Here is a 13,015-nt window from a genome sequence, read left to right on the forward strand (position 1 = left end):
AATTCATTGCTGGAAACCAGTCTGTTTCACCTGTGTGGCAGTATAGTTAAGATGGGTATTGGACTTATAACAATGTGTTTAGTCTTTATGAAATGTTTGTGAGTTGCTGCATGTATTAATTTCATTTATTTCTTTATCACCTGCCGTCAGGTAATATTTAAGTTTTTGCTTTGTAACTGTAAAAAATGTTTGCTCTAAAACTGTGAACTCAGACAGAAGGGATGTCTGCTGCCCATCAAAAAGGCCTATCAAAACTAAATGAGCCATTGTGGGACATCACAATACAGACTTTGTTAATTGCCCCTGGACACCTATAAAGAAACTACATGCAAAAGGGCTCATCCCATCAGCCTCAATTCTGGAAAAAGAAAAGAAAAATATCTAAGAGGAAATTTTTTCTTTTTTTTTGCTGTTTGGACTCTCATAGGGCTGGAGCTATGAAATAGAAGCAGAGATCCAAGGATGAAACTGGATTAGCCCTAAAAGACATTAAACTCTTATAGATTTCTACAACTCTGTCACCTTTTGGAACCATAGACTGTAACTCAGTTGTGTATATATGTTGCCTGCTTTAACCTTGTAATAAGTCTCTCATTTGTCTTAGTTAACTAATCCTTAGATAGCTTACTATAGGACTGGCTACAAGTGTTGTCTTTGGTGTGAGATCTAAGGAGCAAATTGATCTGGGGTAAGTGACTGGTCCTTTGGGACTGAGAGTAATCTAAATATTGTTGTGATTTTTGGTAAAGTCACCATCTATCACTAAACTCAGCTTGCCTGGGTGGCAAATGAAACTGGAATGCCCAAGGGGACTGTTTGTGACTCCCTGGTAAGACTGGTATAGTGCTTCAGGAGTTCACACTTGCTACTAGGTTGGTGAAATCTAATTATAGAACATACAATCAGTTTGGAGTCTCTGCCCTGCTTCTTGACAGTCTGCTCTGAGGTCGGCACTCATGGTTGTGAGCCATTCCAGACAGCGTGACACCCGACACACCTGAATGCTACGCATGGATGGTGAGTGGAGCCCCCCTTTGGGGAGGCTAGCCCCTGGCTCTGCCTCTTCCACCCACACCCCTTGCTCCTGGGCCAGAGCCCCGAGCACCCTACCCCTCGGCCGGAGCCCCAGGTTGAATGAAGCACTGAGCGCCCTCCACCTGCCCGGAGGAGCCCTGAGCCCCCCACACTTGCCTGGAGGAACCCCGAGCCCCCCATCACCACCTGCCTGGAGGAGCCCCAGGCCAGTCGCAGCCACGCCTCCCCTCCTCAGACCCTAAGCTGCTCAGAAAAAGCCACAGCAGCTCTTCCCGAAGAGTCCTGCACTTAGGAAGGAAGAATCCCAGGCACTGCTACAGGCTGGGGACCGACAGACAATGCAGGAGTACTGCAGAAAAGGACCTGGGGATTACAGTGGATGAGAAGCTGGATATGAGTCAGCAGTGTGCCCTTGTTATCAAGAAGGCCAATGGCATATTGGACTGTATTAGTAGGAGCACTGCCAGCAGATTGAGGGAAGTGATTATTCCCCTCTATTCGGCACTGGTGAGGCCACACCTGGAGTATTGTGTCCAGTTTTGGTCCCCTCTCTACAGAAGGGATGTGGACAAATTGGAGAGAGTCCAGCGGAGGGCAACGAAAATGATTAGGGGGCTGGGGCACATGACTTATGAGGAGAGGCTGAGGGAACTGAGGTTGTTTAATCTGCAGAAGAGAAGAATGAGGGGGGATATGATAGCAGCCTTCAACTACCTGAAGGGGGGTTCCAAAGAGGATGGAGCTCGGCTGTTCTCAGTGGTGGCAGATGACAGAACAAGAAGCAATGGTCTCACATTGCAGTGGGGGAGGTCTAGGTTGGATATTTGGAAACACTATTTCACTAGAAGGGTGGTGAATCACTGGAATGGGTTGCCTAGGGAGGTGGTGGAATCTCCATCCTTAAAAACTTCTAAGGCCTGGCTTCTTAAAGCCCTGGCTAGGATGATTTAGTTGGGGTTGGCCCTGCTTTGAGCAGGGGGTTGGACTAGACCTCCTGAAGTCTCTTCCAACCCTAATCTTCTATGATTCTATGAAGAAGAACCTGAGCTTTTGATATTTCCCGTGCAGGTTCCGGGGTGGCTGAGGAGGCAGTATCTGCTACTCAGCTTCCTGGATTCATCGGTAATCTCTCTGGAGTCCAGGGAGATTACTGATGAACCCAGGAAGCTGAATAGCACATACTGCCTCCTCCGCAGCCCCAGGACCTGCATGGGGCATAATAAAGCAAAAAGTTCCCCTGTCAAACCTGCAAGTGGGTGGCCAGCAGCAGCAGCATCGCCAGGAGAAGCAGAACCTGCCCTGGTCTATTACACCCACCGACATGACGCTACGGTATTTACCCTGCATAGCCCTCTACATGCTCAAGCAGTGCCTTCCACAGCTGCATTGCTATTTTTAGCAGCATAGTGTCCCACTGCCTCTCTGCTGCTGGAGCCTTTCCCCAGTGCAGTGAAAGGCTCCAGCAGCAGGGAAAGATTCCTGCAATGCCAGTGGAGAGCTGCCGGAGCCTTCCCCCGCCATCTCCCTTTCTGCTGCAGCCTTTCCCTGCCATGTGTAGCTACATACTGCAGTTACAAGGGTGAACACAGCCTGCTTTCACTGCGGCTCCTAGCGCCGGTACTCTCCATGCCACCATAAGTTTAGACAAGGCATAACACAGATTCTGAAATGTTGCAAATTACAGTAATGACTGTGGTATAACCCTGCCCCCCATAGATTAGATAATGGCAAAATTCCCATTGGCTTTAATGGCATCAGAATTACGCCCCAATTGCTCCAAGGGGAGATAAGTGCACTCAGCACATCTTGGGGGCTCAGTAACATCTTAAACAATTGGGCCCTAAAGGATCAGCCAGAAAACTGAAAAGGTTCCCATAAACCCCCAAGATCCAGACAGCACAACCACCTGCACCACCGTTTTTTCCTTTTCAGTTCCTACAGACATTTTTTTTTAATGGCTGTGACCTAAACGCTCACAGAAGTATCTTGAACAACTGCCCAAAAGGAAGAGATTTAGGGCGCAGTAAAGTACAATGGCATGAAAAAGATTTATATCTTTTGCTGTAGCAGAATAAAAACCAATAGTTCAAAGCAGATTGCTTCAGTGCTACAAATCTTGACTACTGGACCATTATAACTTTTCTGCTTCTAGTCACGGCTCATATCGGATGCTCCAGAGAAACTCAGAATGTACCTGGCCAAAGTTTTCAAACTAGGTGCCTTCAGTTAGGCTCTTAAATGCATATTTAGGCACCTACATTAATTAACATTAACCTACTGGCAGCCCTTGAAGCATGTCAGTAAACTATGTCATGAATGCATGTGATCATATCTCCCTCTAGTGGTTGGATCCAGTAACTACAAAAGCCTACTACTACTAACTCAAAGCTAAAGGAGTTTTCCTGCAACTTGAGCAGGGAAGGTCTCCAGTTCATCCCTTCCAACAACAGGGTGCATATGTAATAGCTGTGGTTTGTTACACCGAGCACCTGCAGGTCCCACTGACTTCAACCAGCGCTGTGAGTGCACAGCACCTCTGAAAATCAGAAAACTTGTTTAGATGCCTTAAAATGGATTTAGGTGCCTAACTTGAAATTCCCATGTTTGAGAATGTTAACCCATGTCAATTCTGTAATGATGGCTGCAAAGGGAAATTTGTGTCATGGCTCCTGTAGTGAACAGTTTTCACCCCGTATCATGAGATTTAATTACTTTTATGCACGCATGAGTAAATACAGAACTGAGCCCCTTTTAAAATCCAGCTCTGCAATCAATTCTTTCAAGCAATACCTCTGGGAAGTTGCAATTGGGCAGGGAACTGCCACAGAATCCCTGCCAGGTGCCCAGGCTGTAATTGAAAGATGAGTTGCTGATATGGCATATGTCCACCTGGTCGGGAGTGATGTTATATTCTGTAGCCACACAGCTGACAAGATCCACAGTGCTGCACATGAACTGGAGAAAATAAAGAGTGTGACAAGAACCAAAGGCACGGGTAAGAAGAAAAACCAGCAACCAATCCACTTTAAAAATTCTCTTGAAAACGACAGAATTAAACATCGGGTGACACAAGATATATATTCAGTGCCCCAGTTTCCATAATAAGTTTGCTTATCTATGCAAATCACTGTTATATTTATACTTGGTAGCAACTAATGTATTGACAAAGGGGATATGCTGATAATTTCTCATAGCTAGCAATCTATCACTAAGACTACTGCAGCGGGGGGCCTTCTACAGCAAAGGCTATTGGACCAAGACAAAACCCACTGTGGCAGACTTGCTACAAAATGCCGAGAAACCAGCAGAATACTGGTTCCTAAGAGTACCGAGTACTATTTCATGACCACTCGATTAAGCAACGAGTTTGTATCAGCCTTGGTTAACGTTGTTATAAAATGGTTACCAATGGCAACGGCCAGACACTCCAGGCTGTTGAGTAGAATGCCCATGAATAAGGGTCCAATTCTTAAAGGTGCTGAGCACCTTTAATCTACACCTGCTTCTTTATAGTTACATTATTGGGGCCCAATCCTACAAGGTGCTTGAAAGATCAGGCCCTAACACTGTAACCATAATAATACTTTGCACTTCCCTAGTGCCTTCTAGCCAAGAAACTAAAAGTGCTCTACAAACAATGTTTATCTCCATCTTACAGATGGGGAAACAGTGGCATAGAGCGGCTTCCAGCCTGATTTAAGAGGTGCTGAGGACCTGGTATTTTCATTGAAATCAATGAGATCTGTGGTAGATCAGCACTTTTAAAAGTTAAGCCATAACTGATGTACCGGAAGACTATAGCAGTGCCAGCAATAGAGGCCAAATCCAACACACTGCCCAGTGCTTTAATCACAGGATCATCCTTTTTCTCTTAAAAATCCCCCAGATTTATGTAGCATACAGAATATTTAGTTTCATGTTTAAAATAAATTTAGCTAACAAGTTAAAAATTAAAAATAGTAGGCTATCAAGAACATTCAATCTTTCTCTTTGCATCTGAAATTAGCAGCAGCGTCTGGATGCAAAGAAATCCAAATGTTTCACTTAAAATGCAGCCTTTCCAATCTCTGTGAAGTGATTACAGTCAGTGTGAAATTCAACGTTGTGCAGACGCCAGCACAAAGCCTAGGCAGCACGTAAGTCCCACTCAAAATAGAGTTTTTGTGGGGTCTGAGTGACACATAGGCCTTGGCCTGGCCTTTTGTATAGGGGTAAACTTCGCTCCTGGTTTATACAGCTACCAAGAGAAATAGAACAGTCAGAAAAATGGATGTGCAACAAAAGCAAAACCAGAGCCAGCAATGCAGGCTGTTAGGAAGGCATTTAGATGACTCCCATTTCACTTCTGGGGTGGAAAGGCTGCCCTCAGATATAGCAACAGCAACATCTGACATTAATTCACATGACTGCAATGATTATGCGTCTGGTATGCATGCCTGAAAAGATCAATAATAAAACTACACAGTAAAGAAATGGATTAAAAACCATGTACCATGTTGACAAATGCTGACAGAAAAACCAGTATAATGGCGAAGACCCCAACTAAGGTGCTATTGGTCCTGGATTGAACAATCTTCCTTGCGAGAGTCTGGAGTGGAGCTGGGAAAAGCTGGACATGAAATAAAGAGTAAATAAAATACATAAGACATGGATATTTATAAATGTTGTAATGTTAAGAGCAACCTACATCCCTACATATAAATGGTAGTGCTTGTGCTGGATGGGGTCAAAGAAGGGTGACAAGGACTTGTCTTCTTGCATGTGTTTTTTGGGAGGCGGAGGCAGACAATAAAGTGACAGCAATACAGTCTGGCAGACTTGTCAAATCTAGTTGTTTCTTCCCAATGGAAACGATGTCTTCTGAGCCAAGATGACATGGCATGCAAAACTGTGTATCCCGTCATGGTGGATGGAAAGTTAACCACAAGTCATCTTTAACTGCCAGGATCTAGAGGTCATGGATTGAAAAAAAGAGGGCTGCAAAATCTCTGGTGTATTCGTCAATGCAATCATGGATTCATACCTCACTTTCATTCAGGGAAATTAAGCAGTACCGTTTTAAGGACACATTGCTAATAGCTTGCGACCTCATCATATTATCTACTCTATCCTCCCTGCCAGGCACTTGGTTATCAAACTCTCTTGTCGTGATTACGCTACTGGGCGTTCTTTTCCATCTTATGCTGAAATAAATTTGTTAGTCTCTAAGGTGCCACAAGTACTCCTGTTCTTTTTGCGGATACAGACTAACACGGCTGCTACTTTGTAATCTTCCATCTAGATTAACCTTCTCCATAAGCACTGTCCTACTAACAGGGCATCTTTAGAACACTTGGCTCCCAGATGTCTCACTCTATTCAGGGTGGAAATACAGTGAATGGTGATAATCCCTAGGAATCCAAGCGTAGGCTTCTCCGGTCACCCATCTTATTGAAAAGCAATATTGCAACAGGTCTTCTTTCCAGCATGAAGCATTATCTCACTATGGCAAGTCCCACTGTGGGTAGGATAATTTGGGGGGGGGGGGTTGTTGGTTTTTTTTAACCTTTCCCTTCTTTTATATCCCCCTTTTCTGATCCCATTCCCACCTCCATTTCTCTGCTCTATCACAGCACAGAGCATACAGCTACAGAGGAGCAAAGAGGCTCCTCTAGAACTAGACATTAGCAGATGTCTGAGAACTATTCACATTCCCCACACCCTGTGAGCATGACCTCTATGATGCTCCCCAGCATCTTCGCTCAAGGGAAAGAAGGGCTAACACAAGACTTCTGCTGCTGCTCCAGATCTCCTCTCTCTGTTACTGCGCTGTTGTACCAGCAAAGCCACTAGACTAGAGGGTATTTTTAGAGACACTAGACGCTAGTAGCACAATGACACCGCACTGTAATTTATCTATGACTAATGCTTCTATTAAAAGTCCTGCTTTTCCCTTTTAGCCTTCATTCTTACATTTTCAGAGGTGCAACAGTTTGCCAATGTACTGCTTCCCACACAGCAAACCTACAACATAATTATTAGCTGGTGACTATTACAAAGGGGGAGAGAATCAGCAATGCTGCTAACCATTTTAAAATGCTGACTTCACCAGCTTCCGGCACAAAACTGTTTCTCTATCTCCTGGGGGGACAGGGTGTGTGTCTGTGTGGACTGGGGGGGCTTGGCGTTCTGACACATTCACACCGAATGACTAAATCCCGGAAAAGGTTACAAATTATTCAGATTCTTGTAATGTTCTTGGAATTAATTGTTTTTAAAGTATTCTCTTTGGAAATAAAAACTGTTAATATAGCAATTCTTGCCATCTAGAGATGAGCCAGTGTCAAAAGACTTCCTGTCCGCACCACCCAGCTGCTCCTACAACAGAATTAGGGCTCGTCTACACTTGAAATGCTACAGCAGCACAACAGCAGCCCTGCAGCTGCACCGCTGTAGCGCTTCCGTGTAGACGCTACCTATGCCAATGGCAGAGGTTCTCCCATCGGATTAGGTAATCCACCTTTCCCAAGAGGCAGTAGCTAGGTCAACAAAAGAATTCTTCCATTGATCTAGCACTGTCTAGGCTGGAGTTTAGGTCCAAACAGCTCCGTGTCTCAGGGGTGTGGGAATTTTCATACTCCTGAGAGATGTAGCGATGCCTAGGTAAGTTCCCAGTGTAGACCAGCCCTTAGGCAAGCAGGAAGGTAAGCCCACATGCCTAAGTCTAAAGACGTATTGCAACAGATGTCTGTATTTTCAACAGTCAATGGAATTTTGGCTCCTAAATGCCTTTTGAAAATGAGATTTAGGCTCCTAAATCACTTAGATGTTGAAATACCTAAACATCTTTAAAAATCTGGGCCACCAGGTGCCTTAACTCAAGCTTTAGAGACGTTTGTATTCCGCTCTAGACATCTCTGGTTCAATTGTTGGTGTGCTGGCATGTAACTTTGATTTCTATTTTTTTAAAATAAATCCAGACCCCAAAAGAGTTGACTTTTGACTCTTCATTGTACGTGTAGCTTTTGTTTTGAACTGGAAGGGAACATCACTACTTTATAGGTATCTTAATAATTAGCAGCCAGAAGACTTATAAGTAAGCAACTGTCCAATGTCTTTAGCTTGAAAGCTTTGCTACCACCACAATTAGGGCCTCTGTCCTGAAATTTCAGTTCATCTGTAAGATTTGACAGTTTTGTCAAGGAGTTAAATTAACTTTAAACTCAAACATTCAGATCTTGCACCAACAATCAGTCAGTCAATCATCCATTACAAGCTCTCTGAAATGGCTACTTGCCCCACACGCTTTTCAGAAGTGTGGTTCCTGAATAATGTGGCATGCAAAACCTCATCACAGAGGACTATATCATTTTTTGATCTGTTGATGCAATGCCAACTGATATTAATGGGAGCTGTATATGCAGATCAAGCATACAAAATGGCCCTTAAACTCTAGTGGTCATGATAACCACTGAGAAAATTGTCACTAAATGTAATTTATGGCATCACTTTACACTCACACCCTCTTTAGAAACACCTCTAATGCACATCTAAGCCCCACAGACCAGACTCTCCTCTCACACCAGCTATACACTGGTGTAATTCCATTGACTTCAGAGAAGCTATTCCTGATTTACACCACTATTTGGTGAAAGACGAGTCGGACATCATGAGTTCTACTCTAGCAGCTAGACTTTTAATGAGGGTGCTTTTTTTGGGATTAAACTGAGTTTCAATATTCAGCTACAATCAGCAGATGTGAGTTTTTAAAAAGTTAAATTGGAAAAAGGCAACCACATCTGCAAAATACATTTCTGAGAAAAGAGAAGGAAAATCATGAAGGGAGAAACAAGGGAATTAAGAGCAGCGGAGTGGATTTCCCATGTTCTCTATTGCAGGAACTGCTATACAATAATGCCTTGGCAACTAATTTTTTTAATAAGTAGAACAGAATAATAATTAGCACTTCAAAGTGCTGTACAAACACTAAATAATTTATTCTTACAACACCTCTTTAAAGGACTCCAGATAAGCATTATTCTCATTTTACAGATAGGGAAACTAAGATGATGCAAGGAGTTATCCCAAGAATGAATATGGCTTGCAAAGGTGAAGGGACTCACTCACATCTGTTCAGGAAACAGTGGCAGAGCCTGGATTAGAACTCAGTAGTTCTTCCTAGCCTCCAGTCTTGTTCTCAGAGCACAAGACTATAATGCCTGCAGTACACCTATATAGGATTGACCTCTAACCAGTCCTGAGAAAATGAGCAAGATCTTTTGGTAATGATAGTCAAACAAACTAAACTCCATTAACAAACATGCTTTCCTGGTACAAATATTGGTTCTCATTACTCTGTAAATTGGGGAACAGATTGTGTCAACAAACAAGTACATCCTGGAAAAAATGGAAGAGAAAAACAATGAGCGAAGCTGCCCAATGGATACATGATATTGTAATGCCATAGAAATATAGCACCTCTGAGACAATTATTCTTTACAAATAATAATGAATTTAGTTCCTAACATACGCCATAAGCTAGATAATTACTATCCCCATTTTACAGATGAAGAAACTGAAGCACAGAGAGGTTGCAACTTGGTTGAGATCTGTGACAGAACTAGGAATACAACCTAGATCTCCTAACATTCCCATCCTGTGCGCTAGCCACTGGACAATGTTTCCTTTGCAAAAGTCTCTATAGAGCAGCAGTCTAGTAACAGTCACTCATGTTCTATTAAAAGTAGCAAAACAAACACGTAAGCATAGTTCAAACTATGGTTATTGCTTCTTTGAACTAGTAAATGCGATTCATTTTCTGTTTAAAATGGTATCTAAATGTAGAACAGCAGAGCAAATGTGACGAACACACACACACATATAGGAGGGGCTGAAAATAGGGACATGATTCATTTGGTAAATAAAGGTGCTGATATGGGAACTTGAGGCCAGATACCATTAGCTTGATCAGGCTCCCAAAATCCAAGTGTCAAAGAAAATTAGCATAGGGAAAAAATAGTCAGATGGATTTCCCCATTATTTAATTCACTCTAGTTTAAAACGCACAAAAGGCATTGAAAGCAATAGGTGAAATCCTATCTTCAGATGTCCAGCTTTGAAGTACCAACAGCTAGAGCCACTCTCAGATGCAGGACACCAACAGGATTGTATAGTAAGTGTGTCATAACTAAGGCTATGTTTTAGTCACGGGTATTTTTAGTAAAAGGCATGGACAGGTCACGGGCAGGAAACAAAAATTCATGGCCCGTGACCTGAACATGACTTTTACTATATACCCCTAATTAAACTTGGGCTGGGGGGCAGCCCAGGACCCCTGCTGGTGCTGGGGTCCTGGGGAGGGGCTTGGGAGGGAGGGAGGGTGGGCTGTGGTGCATGTCCGGGACCCCCGCGTTGCTGGTGCTGGGGCGGGGATTGGCAGGGCTCGCAGGCTCCCTACCGGGCTCCGCATGTCCCCACAGTTCCGGCCAGAGGGGCTCCAAATCGCTGTTCCCACCGCAAGTGCCAGCTCTTCAGGCAAAGCTCCCATTGGCCGGAAATCGCAGCCAATGGGAGCTGTGGGGGAGAGCCTGTGGGCACGGGTAGCGCGCGGAGTCCCCTGGCCCCTCCTCTGCCTATGCCAGTGGGAGCTGGGGAGCCCCCAACCCTGAGGTAAGTGCCACCTTCGCCCCCCAACCCGCTCTCACACCCCAAACTGGACAGCCCCTGAGCCAGCACCGGCCGCTGCAGAAATCATGGAGGTCACGGAAAGTCACAGAATCCGTGACCTCCGTGACAGACACACAGCCTTGGTCATAATCATCATGGCAGGAGAAAGTTTCAGAAAACGCACACTGAGCCGAGTCCTGTCCTGATTACACCCTGTGCATCAATGTTGTTGCCCAGGAGAAGTCAGGACAGGACTCACCTGACAGCATTCAGAAATCTACCACCCAAGGGGCCAGGAAAGAGGCACTGCTTTCTACAAGGAATGTCACGTGTAAAAACCAAACCTACAGGAAGGTGGGCACATTTAATTCTATTGAGTCCAGTGGAGTTATACTGGGGAGGACCCACGACCTCCATTCACAGGCCTGTTGAAAACAGAAAACACACAAACTAAAATGATAATCTACAAGGAGAGAGAAAAACAACAACAAAAGCACAACCACCAGAGAAAGGAGAGTAATTCTTCTGCTTTCTGTCTTTTTCAACATATACTCTGGACATGGAAAATTGTTTGACAGTCAGGATGTAATTAGTGTTGTATGCTGCAAAATAAATAACAAATTCTCTAAAACCTGAACTTCCAATCTGGAATAACATAATTTTGGTCATTCTGTAATACATTAAGATGTCTGAAGTTGAAGTCAATAATGCCAGGCAATTCAGGGCTGTAAATCCATTTGTTTGGTTTATTATTTAGTGTTTTATCAGCCTATAAAACCAACGTACAGTTTTCAATTCACTAAATGTTTCCAAAAGGAAAGATCACAAACAAGAAAATATGCTTTTAAATTTTCTGGCCACTTTGGGAGGGAAAAGCCAAGAAATGGGTATGTGAAAGTTAGTATATAAGTTGTGATTTCCAGATCAAATTAACTCAGGAAGATGTAGCTTGTACGCTGTCTCACATTCATGTCCAGCAATGTCCAAGAAGTTGAACTCCAGAGCGGGGAGTGCAGTATAATTTATGGGTTCTCAGAAGAAATGTGAAGTTTTTAAATCAGTAGCAAAACAGATGTCAGTCAGCAGTGTATTTAAGAAGAGATAGTGGTTCCCATGGCCTTGCAGAAACTAGATTTTAATGGGAAGACACCATCAGACCTCAGTTGCCAAGTCTTCTCAGAATAGTAAAGTGAGGAGCGAGAAGTGTTCTCCGTTTATTGCAGCTGAAGGAACTTGGAAACCTACGTTGGCTAGACAGGCAATTCCAGGATCAACTCCCATGGAGAATTTTATAGTGGGAGATAATGACAGCAAAAAATAAAACAAAATCAAGTTGTCCTGAAAGCGCCTGCTCGCAATGGTCAATGCCAGATATGGAGAGGACAAAAAAAGGAAAAGGAAATCTTAGATGGAAACTGTAAAAAGATAAGATGGGGGGAAAAGGGGACCATTTACCATCTAATAGTAGTGCAAATAGACATAAATTATGCTTGGGCTCCATCAGTTTGATATTCCAAGCTGGAATGCCACAAATGCTGGTTTTCCCACACTTCCTGTACGGAACTGATGGCACCTAACACACATGCCCTCCCATTCTGAGTCCAGGCACAGAAAAAAACATTAGTCCTGCTATCAAAATGAATCTGACCCAATAGAGAAGCCCTAAAGTGAGCTAGGGAGCTTTATATCTTAACACAAAACCCCCAGACTACATCTATCTGTCTAATTAGTTATATAGCCCTCAACACAACAGCAGCCGACTGCCTTTTCCTCACATACTTTGACAACAAGCTGGTATTCTAGCAAAAATCAAACAAATATTAGGGGTGAAAAAAGAGAAGATGGTTAATTAGTTGCTGTTTGTACAATGCTTTGAAAATGTAAAGTGCCACATATGTGCTTAGATTAGCAGCAGTATTTTGATTAGAGAACAGGACAGACACGAGAGATCGTTTCTTATCTGCATCGTGGCTTGCTAATGAATCCCGCCACCAATCTACTCTCAGCACTAATGTCCTCTATAATGACCTGCAGTGATGCACTGGTATTCAACCACCTGGTGTTCGATTGTTTTACTCATCTTTCTTAGGGACAGAGTAATTCATTAGTACTGATAATCTTGCTGTAAAACAGGTGCAGTGCTCCCGTAACAACCACTACACTGACTGGATTCTTGAGTCACTATCAGATTGCATGTACTGTACCCTTCTCAAGAACCAGAGACTTGGCCTGGAGGATGGAGGTTGCTTTGGTTGGTATTTAGGTGGCACTGCCCAGGACCGGCTCCAGGGTTTTTGCCGCCCCAAGCGGCAGAAAAAAAAAAAAAAAGCCGCGA

The 13,015-nt window shown here is 43.6% G+C and overlaps 1 protein-coding gene across 1 annotated transcript in view; it reads right to left on the minus strand.

The window, feature by feature from the left end:
* Nucleotides 1-13,015, minus strand: part of ADCY5 (adenylate cyclase 5) — a 296,914-nt gene that overhangs the window by 18,674 nt on the left and 265,225 nt on the right. Inside the window, exons 13-14 of the mRNA XM_026647401.2 lie at nucleotides 5,528-5,644; nucleotides 3,826-3,990 (exon numbers count right to left, since the gene is read on the minus strand). Coding sequence (XP_026503186.1) covers nucleotides 3,826-3,990; nucleotides 5,528-5,644 — 282 coding nt within the window. The remainder of the gene's footprint in view (nucleotides 1-3,825; nucleotides 3,991-5,527; nucleotides 5,645-13,015) is intronic.

Source organism: Terrapene carolina, unplaced genomic scaffold (genome assembly GCF_002925995.2).
Source record: "Terrapene carolina triunguis isolate 2854851 unplaced genomic scaffold, T_m_triunguis-2.0 Scaffold62, whole genome shotgun sequence".
In the NCBI taxonomy this organism is placed as follows: Eukaryota; Metazoa; Chordata; order Testudines; family Emydidae; genus Terrapene; species Terrapene triunguis.